Source organism: Pleurodeles waltl, chromosome 7 (genome assembly GCF_031143425.1).
Source record: "Pleurodeles waltl isolate 20211129_DDA chromosome 7, aPleWal1.hap1.20221129, whole genome shotgun sequence".
NCBI lineage: Eukaryota > Metazoa > Chordata > Amphibia > Caudata > Salamandridae > Pleurodeles > Pleurodeles waltl.
The window spans coordinates 1,406,328,257-1,406,344,727 of NC_090446.1; the positions used below are offsets into that span (position 1 = coordinate 1,406,328,257).

The 16,471-nt window shown below is 46.0% G+C and overlaps 1 protein-coding gene across 1 annotated transcript in view; it reads right to left on the reverse strand.

Annotated features, from left to right (window-relative positions):
- LOC138246416 (dual specificity tyrosine-phosphorylation-regulated kinase 1B-like) overlaps nt 1-16,471 on the reverse strand; it is a 307,149-nt gene that overhangs the window by 97,608 nt on the left and 193,070 nt on the right. Inside the window, exon 6 of the mRNA XM_069201019.1 lies at nt 15,999-16,285. Within this exon, the coding sequence (XP_069057120.1) occupies nt 15,999-16,285 (287 nt within the window). The remainder of the gene's footprint in view (nt 1-15,998; nt 16,286-16,471) is intronic.

The window sequence follows — 16,471 nt, forward strand, 5'->3', positions numbered from 1 at the left end:
GGGGGAACAGCTGTGCATATGCCCAAAGGGAGTGCACATTAGATAGGTGAGAGCCAAATGAATGTACCACTGTGGCATCAGAAAAGATGTTGGGTACTTTTGGACGAGCCCCATCAAAATGGTATCACAACAGTTCATCTGAAAAGTGATTGCGGACCACGCAAATGCAAACAAGCTGAAAGGACCTGAAGATGACCCTTATTTTTGGCATAGCAAAACCATGCTGGGCTAGGCAGAAACAAAAAGGTAGATTATCAGGGGACTTGGCCTGTAAAGGCTCAATTTCAAGAGAAGAACACCAAACACATTTTCTCCAGCCTTCAGCATATAGTCTTGGTGGAAGACTACCTGGCTGTCAAAATGACAAAAACTTTGAAGAGATCGAAAGACACCACCTTTCTCTGTTCATTCTTTAGGAATGTTGTGAGGATTTGGGTCAAGGGACCAATGCTGCTGTACTTTCCTTGCCAAATACAGGGCCCCTGGAATGACTTGTGCCTCACCTTTATCTTTTTCAGAAAAGGAAGGAGCAGAAAGTCATACAGGAGTCCCGAGCCCCTGTCAAGGCGAAAGGCATCCCCGAGGAAGAATCATCTTGGAAACTTCAATGTGCAAAAGCTTGTACACAGCGCGTTCTCTGCAGCAGAAAATACATTGAGCCAGTATTCAGATACTTCTAAAGACAAAGCCTCCTTGCACAAGGCCTGCAAACCCATGTTGCCACATTTGTTGCAGTTCCACATGGCAGTTGTGCTGTCTGTGAGAACCTGAACATGTTCCCTTTTGATGGACAGGAGTAACGCTTTTAATGCTAAACTAATCACTCCTAACTCCAGTAAGCTGGTGTGAAGGAGAGTCTCTGACTGACAACAGTCCTCAGATCTCAACTTCTGCTAGATAACATCCCCAATCATGTCACGATGCATCAGTCACAACCGTATGCCCTGGGTAGGGTAGAGAAAGGGGTCTGCTGCCAGTTCAACTGTAGTGGAACAGCCACCATGACAGATCTTTCGCTATCCTCTGACACTTGGATAGATTCTGACACGTTCTCTTGGTGCTGCTCCCACTGAAGCTTCAGATCCCACTGCAGAGCCCGCATGTGACACTTGATGAGGTCCACAGGCAGGAGCCTAGAAAGCCTCAGAGCCACTTTCACTGAGACCCAGGTCAAATGTGGAAACAATGGGATCACAACCTGAATGTTCTAGACTCTGCGGTGGAACAAAGGCTCAGAAGAACACTATACCCCAAGTGGCTCTGATGAAGGGGAGGCATTGTATAGGATTCAGGACTTAGGCAGGTTGATGGAAAAACTCAACAATGTTAACAGGTAGGCCGTTGTCTGGAAGTGGTTTTCAACTGTTTGAGCTGAGCTTGCCTGCAGTAGCAAGTCATCAAGGTATGGGAAGGCTAGCACTTCTAACCTCCACAGCTGGGCTGAAACTAGCACCTTCATGAACACCCAAAGTGCACTGGGAAGGCTAAAAGGGAGCACCAAGAACCAAAAGTGTTCCCGGCCAACCTAGAGCCGGAGGTAACTGTGGGATAGCAGGACGGGAATGTAAAAATAGGCGCTTGCTAATCCAATACAACCATCCAGTCTCCTGGGTCCAGTGCAGACAGAACCTGGACCATCCGGTCTCCTGAAATTGGACCAGGGTGAGCATCCTGAACTTGTCCTTCCAGAGAAAAAAAGTTCAGAGGGTGGAGACAGAGGATAAGGCGAAGTCCTCCATCCTTATTAGGTACCAAGGAATATGGGAGTAACAACCAGTCCCAATCTCTGATGCTGGCACCCTCTCTATAATACCCTTGGCCAAGGAACGTTTCCTCAGAGTATGGACATGTGGTCCTCCAAAAGCTGTTGTGATATGGAGTTTTCCGGAGGAGAGTGGGTGAAGTGTGTGTGCTGCAGAGGGTGACTTAAAGCATTTCTGCGGCATTTGCAGAATGGGCTGGAGAGGATGAGGGCAAGGGTTGGCTGGTGTCTGGGTAGATCTCTTCCCCTTGAGGGCCTGGACACTGTTGTGATCCGCTGCCACTACCTCGAGGCCTGTTGTTGCAGGGATTCATCCTAACACTGCCTCAGCTCAAATCCCCTACCGAAGCCTTGAAAGGTGCAAAGTTGCTGGGGGAACTGCCGAATGGGCAGAGCTGGGCCTAGAGAACGGACAGTGGTGTTACTCCCTTAAAATCTTTCTAAGGCACAGTCCGTCTTCGCTCCATAGAGCGTACAGACATCAAATGGCATGTCCATTAAGGTTTGCTGGAGAATATTGGAGAAGCCAGTGGAGAAAATCCAAGAGAGGCACTCACAATACAGTCTTTAACTAATCTGACAGGCACAAGCATCATTTGAGATCATAGACCTCAGTAGGATATGCAATTGGTGGGCTTTAAAATTTAGAGGGATGGGGAAAAGGCTTGGTGTCACATGCATGCATGAAGTGTACAATACTGTTTGCAGAAGTTGCTATTACGGTTAGACCCATGGATGAGAAGATACTTAATGGGTTTTACTGCATTTAGCAGTTTCAACAGTTCCTTTGTTGTCACCACAGGAGACCTGGTTGACTTACGCAATTCTCAGCAAGGCAAACTCGCATACACGGCAGCATTCAGCTCTGAGCGGACGGGGTAATGTGTCATATCACAATCATATAGCTATCGATACTGCAGAATCCTGTAGTAGGGCTCTTCCAAGAACTTTAGGGGAGATAGTCTCACAGGAGATCACCGCTCAAACTGCATTTAGGCCGTGGGATGGGCGGTCATCACCCAATGTGGCGCTTGAACATCTGGTGGTTGACAAATGGGAACTTCATTCTTTCCTCAGGAAGAACACTTGCTTCCATCACAATATGAGTTCAGTCACCTCTGCCACAGGTTTGCGTGAAGCCTTTAATGTAAGTATCCGGGGAAGGCCATGACTTTTCTACTTTATAAATCATGGGAAACAACCATAACACAACTACAGAGGCAGAAGTCCTTGAGTTAGAAATACCCATCGTCTAGAGACTGACTCACAATTAGACATCTCAAATCAGCCAAGACAACACAACTACGACAGTTGGAGCTGGCCCTAGATACAGCTAGGCTCCCCACTCGCAACATCACATATATTATATGGGGACAAAGTATGGAAGCTGTCATACTGGCTTGCCAAATGCAGCGCCAAGGATTACACTGTCAATAGGTTGCCTCACAGGTCCTAAAAACGCTTCATGAGTACAGCATCAGTCTTTGCTCACTACTCTAAAACCGAAGCACTGCACTGTTAGGGGACACGTCAGTCAAACCTACCTTACAAGAAATAGTGACAGTAGTACTGTCAAATTAAAACCATAGAATGTATATCTTCCATTAATTCAAGCGGAAGTTTGATGCGATAAGTGGATGCAGTCAGGCAAATGGCATTCTCAAAAAGCTCTTTAAATCAAACTGCATACCTACAGACACCCCACCTCTCAGAAGCAGCACAGATATGGTTCATATAAACAGACTAGAGAAGCCATTATTTTGATTTTGGTAAAGTTGAGTAAAGACCAGAAGCAATGCTCATTATATCGCCCAATCTTTGTATGAAAGCAAAAATTCTTGCAAACAAATCCTACCAATAGTCTAATCAAAGTTAGAATGTATCTATTACACAAAGATCACAAATGATGTTATGCCAGGGCTGCAGCTTTATGCACTGTCTGGGGTGGCTGCACCTCACCCTAGTCTGTGTACAAGACGTTCCTTGTCCTAATGCATGAATACTGGTACACATTAAAATGGCTTTAAATTCTGTTATTTGATAATTCCACAAGTCCTGCACAAGAGGACACGTTCAGCCCTAGATTCCTCTCTTACATGCAAGATACTAAACCATTCTGAATGGGACCAGCAAAAAATTAACGGTTTGCTCTCCAAACGCTTCCTATTAGGAGCGTGTAGGAAAATGGCCCTTGTTACAGTTACCCCCCACTTTTTGGCTGCTATTGATGCTGACTTGACTTGAGTGCGCTTGGACCCTGCTAACCAAGCCCTAGCACCAGTGTTTTCTCACTAAAAATGTACCATTGTTTCCACAATCTGCACACCCCTGGCACACAGATATGTCCCTTGCAAAAGGTACCAGTGGCACAGAGGGCCCTGTGACCAGGGGCGGTCCCTAAGGGCAGCAGCATGTGTTGTGCCACCCTAAGGGACCCCTCACCTAACACATGCACACTGCCATTGCAGATTGTGTGTGTTGGTGGGGAGAAAAAGGCAAAGTCAACATGGCATACCCCTCAGGGTTCCATGCACACCATACACTGCCTGCGGCATAGGTAAGTCGCCCCTCTAGCAGGCCTTAAAGCCCTAAGGCAGGGTGCAATATACCACAGGTGAGGGCATAGCAGCATGAGCAATATGCCCCTAGAGTGTCTAAGTTCATTCTTAGACATTGTAAGTACAGTGTGGCCATATCGGGTATGTGATCTGGGAGTTTGTCAAAACAAACCCCACAGTTCCACAATGGCTACACTAAATACTGGGTAGTTTGGTATCAAACGTCTCAGAATAATAACAATAATAATCCCCACACTGATGCAGTGTTGGATTTATTAAAAAATGCACACAGAGGGCTTCTTAGAGATGCCCCCTGTATTTTATCCAATCCTTCAGTAAAGGACTGACTGGTCTGTGCCAGACTGCCACTGACAGATGAGTTTCTGACCCCCTGGGGTGAGAGCCTTTGTTCTCTCTGAGGCCAGAAACAAAGCCTGCACTGGGTGGAGGTGCAGGAACTGTAACACCTAGCAGTGAGCCACAAAAGCTCAGGTTTAGTGTTAAAATGCCAGGGCACTCCAGCTAGTGGAGTTGCCCATCCCCCGGGCAAAGCCCCCACGTTTGGCAGCAAGTCCAGAGGGATAATTAAGAAAAACAAGGAAGAGTCACCACCTCAGCCAGGACCACCCCTAAGGTGTCCAGAGCTGAAGTGACCCCCTCCCTACAAAATCCTCCATCTTGGATTGGAGGACAGGGACCAATAGGGTCAGGAATGTGCTCCAGTCCTCAAAGGGAGTGAGCACAGGAAGGGTGAAGCCACCCTCAAGGACAGCAGGCACGGGCTACTGCCCTTTGACCCCTAAAAACACCCCTACATCTTCTGTTTAAGGGCTCCCTGAACCAAGCTAATCAGATTCCTGATGACCTCACAAGAAGAAGGACTCCTTAGCGGAAACCCCAGCAGAGAATGAAAGGAGACAACAACTGACTTGGCCGCAGCCCTACCGGCCTGTCTCCTGCTTCAAAGAACCTGCAGAAGAAAAGCGACGCATCCTGCAGGTCCAGCGACCTCTGAAAAACCTCCAGAGGACTACCTGCATCACAGAGGATCAAAAACTCCTGTGGACAGCGGCCTTGTCTAATAGAAGAAGAAACCTCTTCTGAAGGACTCCCACCTCACTCCAGAAGGGCAAGTCCTAACCACTCAGTACCCGGCGCCCACGGCCCGAGTCCAGGTGGCCAACCAACCAAAGAGGACCCCCAGGCAACAATGACCAAGTGCCCACCCTGGGTTGACCTCTCCACACCTCCACGACAACGCCAGCAGAGGGAATCCCGAGGACCCCCTCTGACCGCGACTGACCTTGACGAAGAAAACAAAAACCAAAGGACCCACTGCACCCGCAGCCCCCATTGCCTTGGAGAAGTCGACATCTGGTGCAGCAACGATCAACAGGCAACCCTCTTCCCTGTCCGACCAGTGGTGTGCCAGAGACAACCCCCTGGACCTCGCCTGCAGGGCTTGAGTGACCCCGGGGCCCGCTCAGAGTTTCATTGGAAACCTATTGCCCTGTTTGCGACCTGCACCCTGCCGCCCCAGTGCCGCTGAGTGTGTGGGATTGGAGCCTTCTTGGGGACCCTCCAATGCTCCTCTAATCCCCCCTGGTCTGCCCTCCGAACCGCAGCTACTTACTTGCTGGCAGACCGAATTCAGAGTACCCCCTGTCTCCATAGGAGCCTAAGTTAAAATTGCTCTACTTTGACCTCTGCACCTGGCCGGCCCATTGTTGCTGGTGGTGGGTATTTGGGTTGATTTGAACCCCCAATGGTGGACTACCTATAACCCGGACACTAGAACTGTAAGTCGTGTACTTACCTCTAAAACTAATTTATTTTCTTTCCACATAAAGTGTTCTGAAAATGCACTGTGTCCACTTTTAAAATAGATATTCTCTGTTTTCTTAAAAACTGTTTACTTGACTAAAGTGAAACAAAGTTACATTGATGTCTATGCTAAGTACTTACCTCCAACAGTATTTACTTCTGAACTGAGTCTTGTGTTAATAGTAATAAAGTAACAAGAAGATATTGTTCTATATAAAATCCTATTGGTCTGGAGTTAAGTCATTGAGTGTGTGTTTCTTCTATTGCTTCTGTGTGTACAACAAATGCTTAACACTGCCCTCTGATAAGCCTATCTGCTCGACCACACTACGACAAATAGAGCATTAGTATTATCTATTACTGCCTCTGTCAAGCCTCTGGGGAACCCCTGGACTCTGTGCACACTATATCTCATTATGATATAGTATATACAAAGCTAGCTTCCTACAGAGGCGCACCAAGCAGAGATGCCTTCACTCATTACTGCTGATCGTGCTAGCCAGAGCCCTGAGCAGAATGGATTTGGTGGAACAGTTGGTGTAGGGCTTCCAATAAGACGGAGGCATTGCCAATCACATCTCCCTGTAAATAAATGATTTGCTCCTTTTTCTGCCATACCCACGTGGACAGGGAAGACATTGTTAAAGATGCTCTATTTTATGGAGGTGGCTTAGGGTTAACTGGTTCAAAAACTAGGAGGGTCTATGACTACCAATTGCCAAACTACGCTGCAGGTCCAAGTCAACTATTTTAAGTATATCAGTGTTTGTATTGCAACACACCCTCAGTTGTGCTTAGGGGGCCCTTTGATAGAAGGGATTATCAGACTTCCAGAGATGGAAATCCTTCCCATCGAAAATCTGTACTAATTATACTCCCAAGATTGCTATCCTCCTAACAGAATTCCCCATACGACATCCCTGTATTTCTCGGCATCCATGTCAACATCCGGTACTTCATATGGATTGGCCTACTGCCTACAATTTCATATGAAAAGCCGGTTCAAACAGTCTATGATAGAGGGTTCAGCCTTCACAACTTGCAGCCAGCAGTGACAACAAAGCTCATCATGGTCAAAAATTGATGGTTTAACAACTGGGCAGACCTGGCAATCCCCACGACATTTTCCTCAGTCTCCAAAATCACATTTAAAAGATGCTAAACATTAAAATGGATAGACTGGACATTAAAATGGATATACTGGAATAACAAGTTCAAACTGGAGCCAGCCCTCTGGTGGAATTCATGAGTGAGTCACCAGAATTGATCGTTTTAGAGATTAGTGTCACACTGGTATCTCAAGGCTAAGACACATGTGGAAGAGATAACATATAGCGTTCTTTCAAGACTTTATAGAGTAATATGCCCTGCATAACTCCCATTTCAATTGTAACCTGTAGCTGTTGCAAACCCTGGGGCAGTAATGTTCAAAACTGCATAACCTTCTCAAATTTAAACCAGTTCCTGAAGACGAAGGGCTGAACCCAGGTCCTACTGATTCTTGGTGAAAATTTCTCCACCCTCATCACACAGGGGAGCATCTCTTGCTCTCTGGAAGAATGACTAAGGGCCTCAGATGAGGACGAATGGGCTGCTGAATAATTAGGAAATAGTAATCATAAGCGCAACACACCCTTTCAACAATCCTGGGCTGACCTTTGGTTCTCAACCCTAAGCTGATGGGCCCGAGATTCAAAGAGGAGCTGGGTGGTACACGGTGCTCCTGTAATCTAATAAGTCTGGGTTTCCTCATATCCAAGTATGACACTGCAAAGCACTGGAGGGTTGAAGAATGTCCACCGGTGGATGAGCGAATACGAGAAATTGAAAGTTATTCCCACAATGAAGAATCTGTAAACAGGGCAACAGGGTGCTCCAGAGTAACAGTAAAATATAGGAGCCATGGTGGGCACACTTCCAAATGACATAATTAGGGGTGAACCCCTTCTTCAACTTCTTTGACTCATTTGGTAGATTCCTGAACTGTTTGCTTTTTCTACACTATCAAGTCTCATTGTAAAATAAAACAATTAAAATCAAATTAGTCTATCAAAAACAAAACACCATCTAAAGAAAACTGCATCCATAGGGGAGTATAATTACTTCCCTTGTGAAAGGCATTTTAGTTGCAATGAGAGCCTCTAACACTTCTGACAGTAAAGTTTATCGGTCAAGGGTTAACATTTCAGGTTCTAAATTCATAGATTAGCAGAGAAGGTTCACCAACTGAAGACGTTAAAAGGATGAAGCATATGTAAGTTTAAGACAAGTGATGTGAACATCTGGCTTAATCTGGGACATTCTAGCATGTGTGTCTAAGCCTTGTGCAGTAATCATTTCTGTAGGTCTTTGTAAGCCAAATCAAAATAATCAGAGGGAATGCATAATGCACGTTTAACATTCTCTCCAGAGTGTTTCACTGAAATGAATAAGTCATCGAAAACTATGAAGTAAAGCATTTGCCATTTCTTGTTCCTGTGACTGGCACCCAGAACTATGTATTGCTGAAAGACAATCTGACACCCCTAGAAGCAGAGTCCAATAAGTGTTTGCAGCTCTCAGTCTGCTTAGGCGGCCCACTTTTGAATTTCAAGTCTCTGCTAAACAGGTTCCTGTCTGCATGATGTAGGAAAGTGCCACTGTTGCCGTGGTTACTCCCCACTTTTTGTCTAATGTTGATGCCAACCTTGACTGAAAGTGTGCTGGGCCCCTGCTAACCAGGCGCCAGCACTAGTGTCCTTTACCTAACACTGTACCTTTGTTTCCACAATTGGCACAGCCCTAGCACACAGTTGAGTCCCTTGTAAAAGGTACTAGTGGTACTAAGGGCCCTGTGACCAGGGAGGGTCCCTCAGGGCTGCAGCATGTATTATGACACCCTTGCCTTGCAGCTTGTGTGTGCTGGTGGAGAGAAAAAGGCAAAGTCGACATGGGTATGTGTAGGAGGCTGGCCTGGCTTAAACTGGGTACCTGATGGTACTTACACCTTGTACCAGGTCCAGTTATCCCTTATTAGTAGATTAGTAGTGTTCTAGCAGCTTAGGCTGACAGAGGTAGCTACAGCAGAGCAGCTTAAGCTGAACTAGGAGACATGCAAAGCTCCTACTATACCACATATCATATAACACTATATAATAAGAATCACAATACTCAGTTACTAAAAATAAATGTACTTTATTTTAGTGACAATGTGTCAGAAATATCTCAGAGGATATACTCCCTTAGGAGGTAAGTAAAATACACACAATATACACACAAACCAAAATCAGGTAAGCAAACAGTTAGAAAAGTAGTGCAAACACTGTAGAATACAATAGGATGCAATAGGCCTAAGGTCAACACAAACCATATACTAAGAAAGTGGAATGCAAACCACTTAGGGACCCCAGGCCTATTGTAGTGTGTAGAGGGTCACTTGGAGTGTAAGAAAAAACTAAGGGTGTCCAAGATATCCCACCCCAAGACCCTGAAAAGTAGGAGCAAAGTTACCCTACTTTCCCAGAAACACACTAAAGTCGTGATAGGAGATTCTGCAAAGACCACAACTGACTGCAAAGCACTGAAGATGGATTCCTAGACCTGAGGACCTATAAAGGATGAGAACCAAGTCCAAGAGTCACGAAAGTGCCCAGGGGGTGCAGGAGCCCACGGGTGAAGGTGCAAAATGGCTGCCTCCGGGTGGAAGAAGCTGGAGATTCTGCAACAACGGAAGAGGCCAAGAACTTCTCCTTTGCACAGAAGATGTCCCACGGCGTGCAGGACGATGCAGAGTTGTTTCCACGCAGAAAGACTGCAAACAAGCGTTGCTAGCTGCAAAGGTCGCAGATGAAGAAAATGGGTGCTGCCCTGGCCCACAAGCAGGTAGCACCTGCAGAAGTACTTGAACAAGGGTTCAAGCAAACTGAGCACAGCGGTCATCTCAACACTACAAAGAAGGGTCCCACGAAGCCGCTGGTCAACTCAGCAAGTTGAGTAATGCAGGACGGAGTGCTGGGGACCTGGGCTGTGCTGTGCACGAAAGATTCCTTGCAAAAGTGCACAGAAGCCCTAGCAGCTGCAGTTCACGCAGTACACAGGATTACTGTCTGGGGTGGGGGGGCAAGGACTTACCCACCAAATTTGGACAGATGGACCACTGGACTGTCTGGGTCACTTGGATCCAGTTCCTGTGTTCCAGGGACCACGCTCGAAACGATGAGGGGACCCAGAGGGTCGGTGAAGCAGAAGTTTGGTGCCTGCATTAGCAGGGGGAAGATTCCGTCAACCCACAGGAGATTTCTTCTTGGCTTCCAGTGCAGGGTGAAAGCAGACAGCGCCCAGAGCATGCACCACCAGGAAACAGTCGAGAAAGCCGGCAGGATTAAGTGCTACAATGTCGCTGGGAGTCTTCTTGCTACTTTGTTGGAGTTTTGCAGGCGTCCTGGAGCAGTCAGCAGTCAATCCTTGGCAGATGTCGAAGAGGGAGATGCAGAGGAAATTTGGTGAGCTCTTGCATTCGTTATCGGACCAGAAGCCCGCAGCAGAGACCCTAAATAGCCCTCAGAGGAGGATTGGCCACCTAGTCAGGTAAGCACCTATCAAGAGGGCTCTCTGACGTCACCTGCTGGCACTGGCCACTCAGAGGCCTCCACTGTGCCCTCACACCTCTGCCTTCAAGATGGCAGAGGTCTGGGACACACTGGAGGAGCTCTGGGCACCACCCCTGGGGTGGTGATGGACAGGGAAGTGGTCACTCCCCTTTCCTTTGTCCAGTTTCGTGCCCGAGCAGGGGCTGGGGGATCCCTGAACCGGTGTAGACTGGCTTATGCAGGGAGGGCACCATCTGTGCCCTTCAAACCATTTCCAGAGGCTGGGGGAGGCTACTCCTCCCCAGCCCTTAACACCTATTTCCAAAGGGAGAGGGTGTAACACCCTCTCTCAGAGGAAATCCTTTGTTCTGCCTTTCTGGGCTGCCCAGACCCCAGGAAGGCAGAAGCCTGTCTGTGGGTTGGCAGCAGCTGTAGAAGCAGTGAAAACCCCAGAGAGCTGGTTTGGCAGTATCCAGGGTCCATGCTGGAGCCCTGAGGATGGCACCCCAATACCAGACTTGGCATGGGGGGACAATTCCATGATTTTAGACATGTTACATGGCCATATTCAGAGTTACCATTGTGAAGCTACCTAAATGTAATGCACATGTGTAATGGTGTCCCCTGTCTCTCAAAGTCTGGGGAAATTGCCCTGAACTATGTGGGGGCACCTTGGCTAGTGCCAGGGTGCCCTCATACTTAGTAACTTTGCATCTAACCTTCACCAAGTGAGGGATAGACATATAGGTGACTTATAAGTTACATAAGTGCAGTGTAAAATGGCTGTGAAATAACGTGGACGTTATTTCACTCAGGCTGCAGTGGCAGTCCTGTGTAAGAATTGTCTGAGCTCCCTATCGGTGGCAAAAGAAATGCTGCAGCCCATAGGGATCTCCTGGAACCTCAATACCCTGGGTACCTAGGTACCATATACTAAGGAATTTAAGGATGTTCCAGTGTGCCAATCAGAATTGGTAAAAATGGTCACTAGCCTGCAGTGACAATTTTAAAGACGGCAAGAGCATAAGCACTGAGGTTCTGGTGGTTAGCAGAGCCTCAGTGACAGTTAGGCACTACATAGGGAACACACATTCAGGCCACAAACTATAAGCACTGGGGCCCTGGCTAGCAGGGTCCCAGTGAGACATATAAAACACACTGACAAACAGGGTTTTCACTATGAGCACTGGGGTCCTGGCTAGCAGGATCCCAGTGGGACAGTAAAATCACACTGACATATACTCGCAAACAGGCCAAAAGTGGGGGTAACAATGCTAGAAAGTACAGTAAGTCACCTCTCCAGCAGGCCTTACAGCCCTAAGGCAAGGTACACTATACACAGGTGAGGGCATTGCTGCATGAGCAGTATGTCCCTACAGTGTCTAAGTCCATTCTTAGACATTGTTAGTGCAGTATAGCCATACTGATTATATGGTCTCAGAGTTTGTCATTATGAACTCCACAGCACCATAATAGCTTCACTGAATACTGGGAAGTTTGGTATCAAACTTCTCTCAGCACAATAAACCCACACTGATGCCAGTGTGGGATTTATTGAAAAATGCACAAAGGGCATCTCTATGTTAGCCCAACTGCTAGTGTAGGACCGACCAGTCTGTGCCAGCCTGTCACTTTCAGGCAAGTTTCTGACCACATGGGGTGAGTGCCTTTGTGCACTCTGTGGTCAGAAATAAAGCCTGTCCTGGGTGGAGGTGCTTAACACCTCCGCCTGCAGAAACTGTAACACCTGTCAGTGAGCCTCAAAGTTCAAGCCTCTAGTTAGTGCTCCAGGGCACTCCAGCTAGTGGAGATGCTCACCCTGGATTGACCTCTTCACCCCTCCACGACGCCTGCAGAGGTAATCCCGAGGACCCTCCTGACCACAAGCTTCAGACAAAGATATCCGACGACCTAAAGAACACACTGCACCGCAGCCCCCAGATCTTGTTGAAACCGAAACCCGGTGCCTCATCGTTCAGCAGGTGGCCCTCCTCCCTGTCCGACCAGCGGTGTATCCGAGACAACCCCCGGGGACCGCGCCTGCAGCCTCTGAGTGACCCCCAAGGTCTCCCCATAAACCAGCATTGGAAACCCGACATCCTGTTTGCACCCTGCACTCTGCTGCCCCTGTGCCGCTGAGGGTGTGTTTTTGGTGCCTACTTGTGGCCCCTCAAGTGCTCCTCTAATCCCCCCTGATCTGCCCTCTGAGACGCAGGTACTTACCTGCTGGCTGATCGGATTCAGAGTATCGCTGTCTCCATAGGAGCCCACGATAATTTTGCTCAACTTTGACCATCTGCACCTGGCCAGCCCTGTGTTGCTGGTGGTGGCTGTTTGAGGTTAACTTGAACTCCAACCGGTGAACTTCCTAAAACCCAGAGACTGAGACTGTAAGTGTTGTACTTACCAGTAAACAGATCTAACTTTTCTTCACCCTCCCTCCCTGAACTGTCTGAGAAATGCACTGTGTCCGTTTTTAAAATAGCTTTTTGCCAATAATTTAAAAAAACTGTATGACTTACCTATTTCAAACAAAGTACTGTTGATACCTGTGTGAAATATTCAACTCTTAACGTACTTACCTACAACTTGAATCTTGTGGTTCTAAAAATAAACTAAGAAAATATATTTTTGCAATATAAAAATCATTGGTCTGGAGTTAAGCCATTGAGTGTGTGTTTCTTCCATTGCGTGTGTATGTACAACAAATGCATAACACTACCCTCTCATAAGCCTAACTGCTCAACCACACTACCACAAAGAGAGCATTAGAATGATCTACGTTAGCCTCTGGGGAACACCTGGGCCTTGTGCACACTTTATCTCTCTCTGAAATAGTATATACAGAGCCAGCTTAATACAAATGAGCTTTAGATCCTCCTGCCAAACTTTATCAATAATTAAAAATGCTGTGTGCTCCTTGATGGGACATCAAAATCGTCCTTACTGGACACTGCCAGCTGAAATCTTTTGGACTCTGCAGGGGTATTACCCAGGATTTCACTCTTCTTCCTAGTCATTATCCTCTATGGTGTCCACTCTGTAGTCACGGTGGTGGTGGTGTCTGGAAACTGAATAAACGTACTTGCAGAAGAAGCGGCTGAGCCAGATTAGGAGAGGATTGAGGCAAAGACCACACTGGAGTAGGTGACAGCAGCTGGAGTGTATGGACTGGCAGCTGTGGAGCAGCAGGAACACTAGTGTAGTGTGGCTGGGAAACCTGGAGTGATAGTCTACTGCCATTTTTCTTATGCTAGTAATATCAGCTTCAAGGATCAGCCCTGTGGAGATCACCCTGATTACAGACTCTAAAGCTGTGGGATTTACGTCTTCCTTATCCACATCTCTGTATCTAAGCACCCGTTTAAAAAAAAAAAAAAAAAATGTTAACAGGAAGCTCCTAGTTTTTTAAATTACTTCAAGAGAATGTTTGTAGAGCAACAGATTGTTCCACTGCCATATGAGCCTTCAAAGTAGATCCCTGAGGGCACACTTTGTGGTTTTATATCTAAAAGCAACCCTTTTTATTTACAACAACAAGTGGAGGGGAGCTCAATACTGACTAACCCCAGAGGAAGGTTTTGTCCTCATCCAAGGGCTTTTGCCGTTATAGAAATAGGGTATTGTCAGGGTCTTTGAATCAAATTCTCTGCATATTTTTGCTGGCACTGGCTGAAAGGCTATTAACAGGTGGCGATAAATGCAATCACTGAGAGAGTCAAAGTATAAAGGCACAGTTTTGCAAACAAGCCACAGAATCTGAAGAGGCTTTGTTGGGGTTAGACAATTTTACTCTTAGTGAGACAACCTACTGAGAGAACACGGCCAAAAGGCTTGGCAAAGTCCACAGAAAAGTAATAAATAAAAATGTAGGAAACTTATCAAAGAAAAGTGAGTAGAGCTTACAGAGACTTCATTCACATGATGTGGCACCAACGTCCAGTATGGTCGTTTCGGGGGAGGAACGAGGAATGGTGAGCATTATGCTCACCTCACAGGTTTGGGTTACTTCCAAGGAGGTGATTATGCTACTAAAATGGCAACTCCTTGACCATAAATGATTCAAGCATGTTATTTATGAAAAAAAAAAACAAAGGAGAAGGAAGGTTTGCAGAAGAGTAGCACAGAATGAGACAAAATAGCATGTGTCAGTAAGCTGTTTCTAAGGGGGAAAGCAGGAACGTTTGTTGGCCAGAGGAAGGGAAAGGAGGCAGACAGGATACTATAGAAAAATTAAATGGAAGAGATTCCTCAAATGCCAAACAGTATGAATTGTATAACAAAGCTAGAACAAAGAGTAGCAGGACAGAATAAAGGGAGGGGCAAAGGAAAGGTGCCAATGAGGTCCACACACACACACACACACACACACACACACACTAAGGGGGGGGGGGGGAAGGAATCCAACACATGGATGTGCAGCTAATAGTGTTAACCAATACGGGCCCACAAGGGGCAGTGGAGCTCGGATGAGGCATGAGAAATTAGAGCACAGTTAAACTAGGATAAGACAGTGAAAGCAACAAAATGGGGGTTGGGGGATCATGACTATCATCTTACTAACAAAAAAAACAAAAAACCTTTGTTAACGGCACACTGTCATCTAAAGTGGTAATCACAGTGGGGAAGAATTACAAATGGATTGTGAAAGAGGGTGAGTATTTGCTGTGATAAAGTTACTCTTGAATGTGGAGCAACTTTTTGGCTTTCTGGAGATTTCTCGAAAAATACCTTGCATACTCATGGAGTCTAAGACTATAATTTCTAAGACAATTCACAACCACATAATTCATGCTTATTGATTCCTGAAGCTTTTTAGATTACAACATTTCTGGACACCTTAGGAACTTGAAATCCATCTTGCCAGATACTGTGCAACCAAAAGTGGGAACTTATGACAACAAAGTCGTACTTTTACATACTTGCATTCAACTTGAGAACAGAAAATGTTTTGCCAATGAGGCCCACTGTTGATATATTATGATCAAACAATTAAATTGCTAAGAATTTGCAGATATCTTCTGTAACCATTTTTTCTGTAGACTGTGTATGATGCAGTAATAATGTGGGAATGCTCTTTCAGTCAAACAGCTGCTTAAATGACAAGTTAGAGCATGTTTTGTTAAAACTTAAGTTTCACATATAGAGCGGTACTGGCTCAAGATTCATAAGCATGTATATAATCATACAAAATTACATGCTGTCAATGCAGCGTGCCTTTATAGAGTATCTGCTTCCTAACTGGGAATCAATCTTCTGTTTTGTAAAAAAAAGAATAGTACATACCCTTTGCCCCAGCTGGCAGGAGCTACCAAAGTCCACAATTTTTATGGCACTACGTTTGGGGTTACAAAGTAAAATGTTCTCAGGTTTCAGGTCACAATGAATGATACTGAGTTCAGGAGTGGCCAGAAATAGAAGAGCAGTGCACAGTTGCTGGGCAAACTTGCGAGTGAGATTTAAAGATACACCGCGGAAGTTGGTGTTACGAAGAAGGTCATATAAATTGTAGGAGAGAAGCTCAAACACCAGACAGAGATGATTTCGGAACATGAAGTGCCGTTTCAAATGCACTGCAAAAGAAACAAAACAGAATTTTAAGTTAAGAAAGGTACTTTCATCAGAGTTATTGTTGCAAACGCATACATCAATGACAGTTTAGAAGTACTAGAACAGAAATGCATATTTTTTTTTTTTTATGAAGAAACCCATCACATATATGGCTGTGGCCCAAAAGGAAAACGTTACTTACCAGTAGA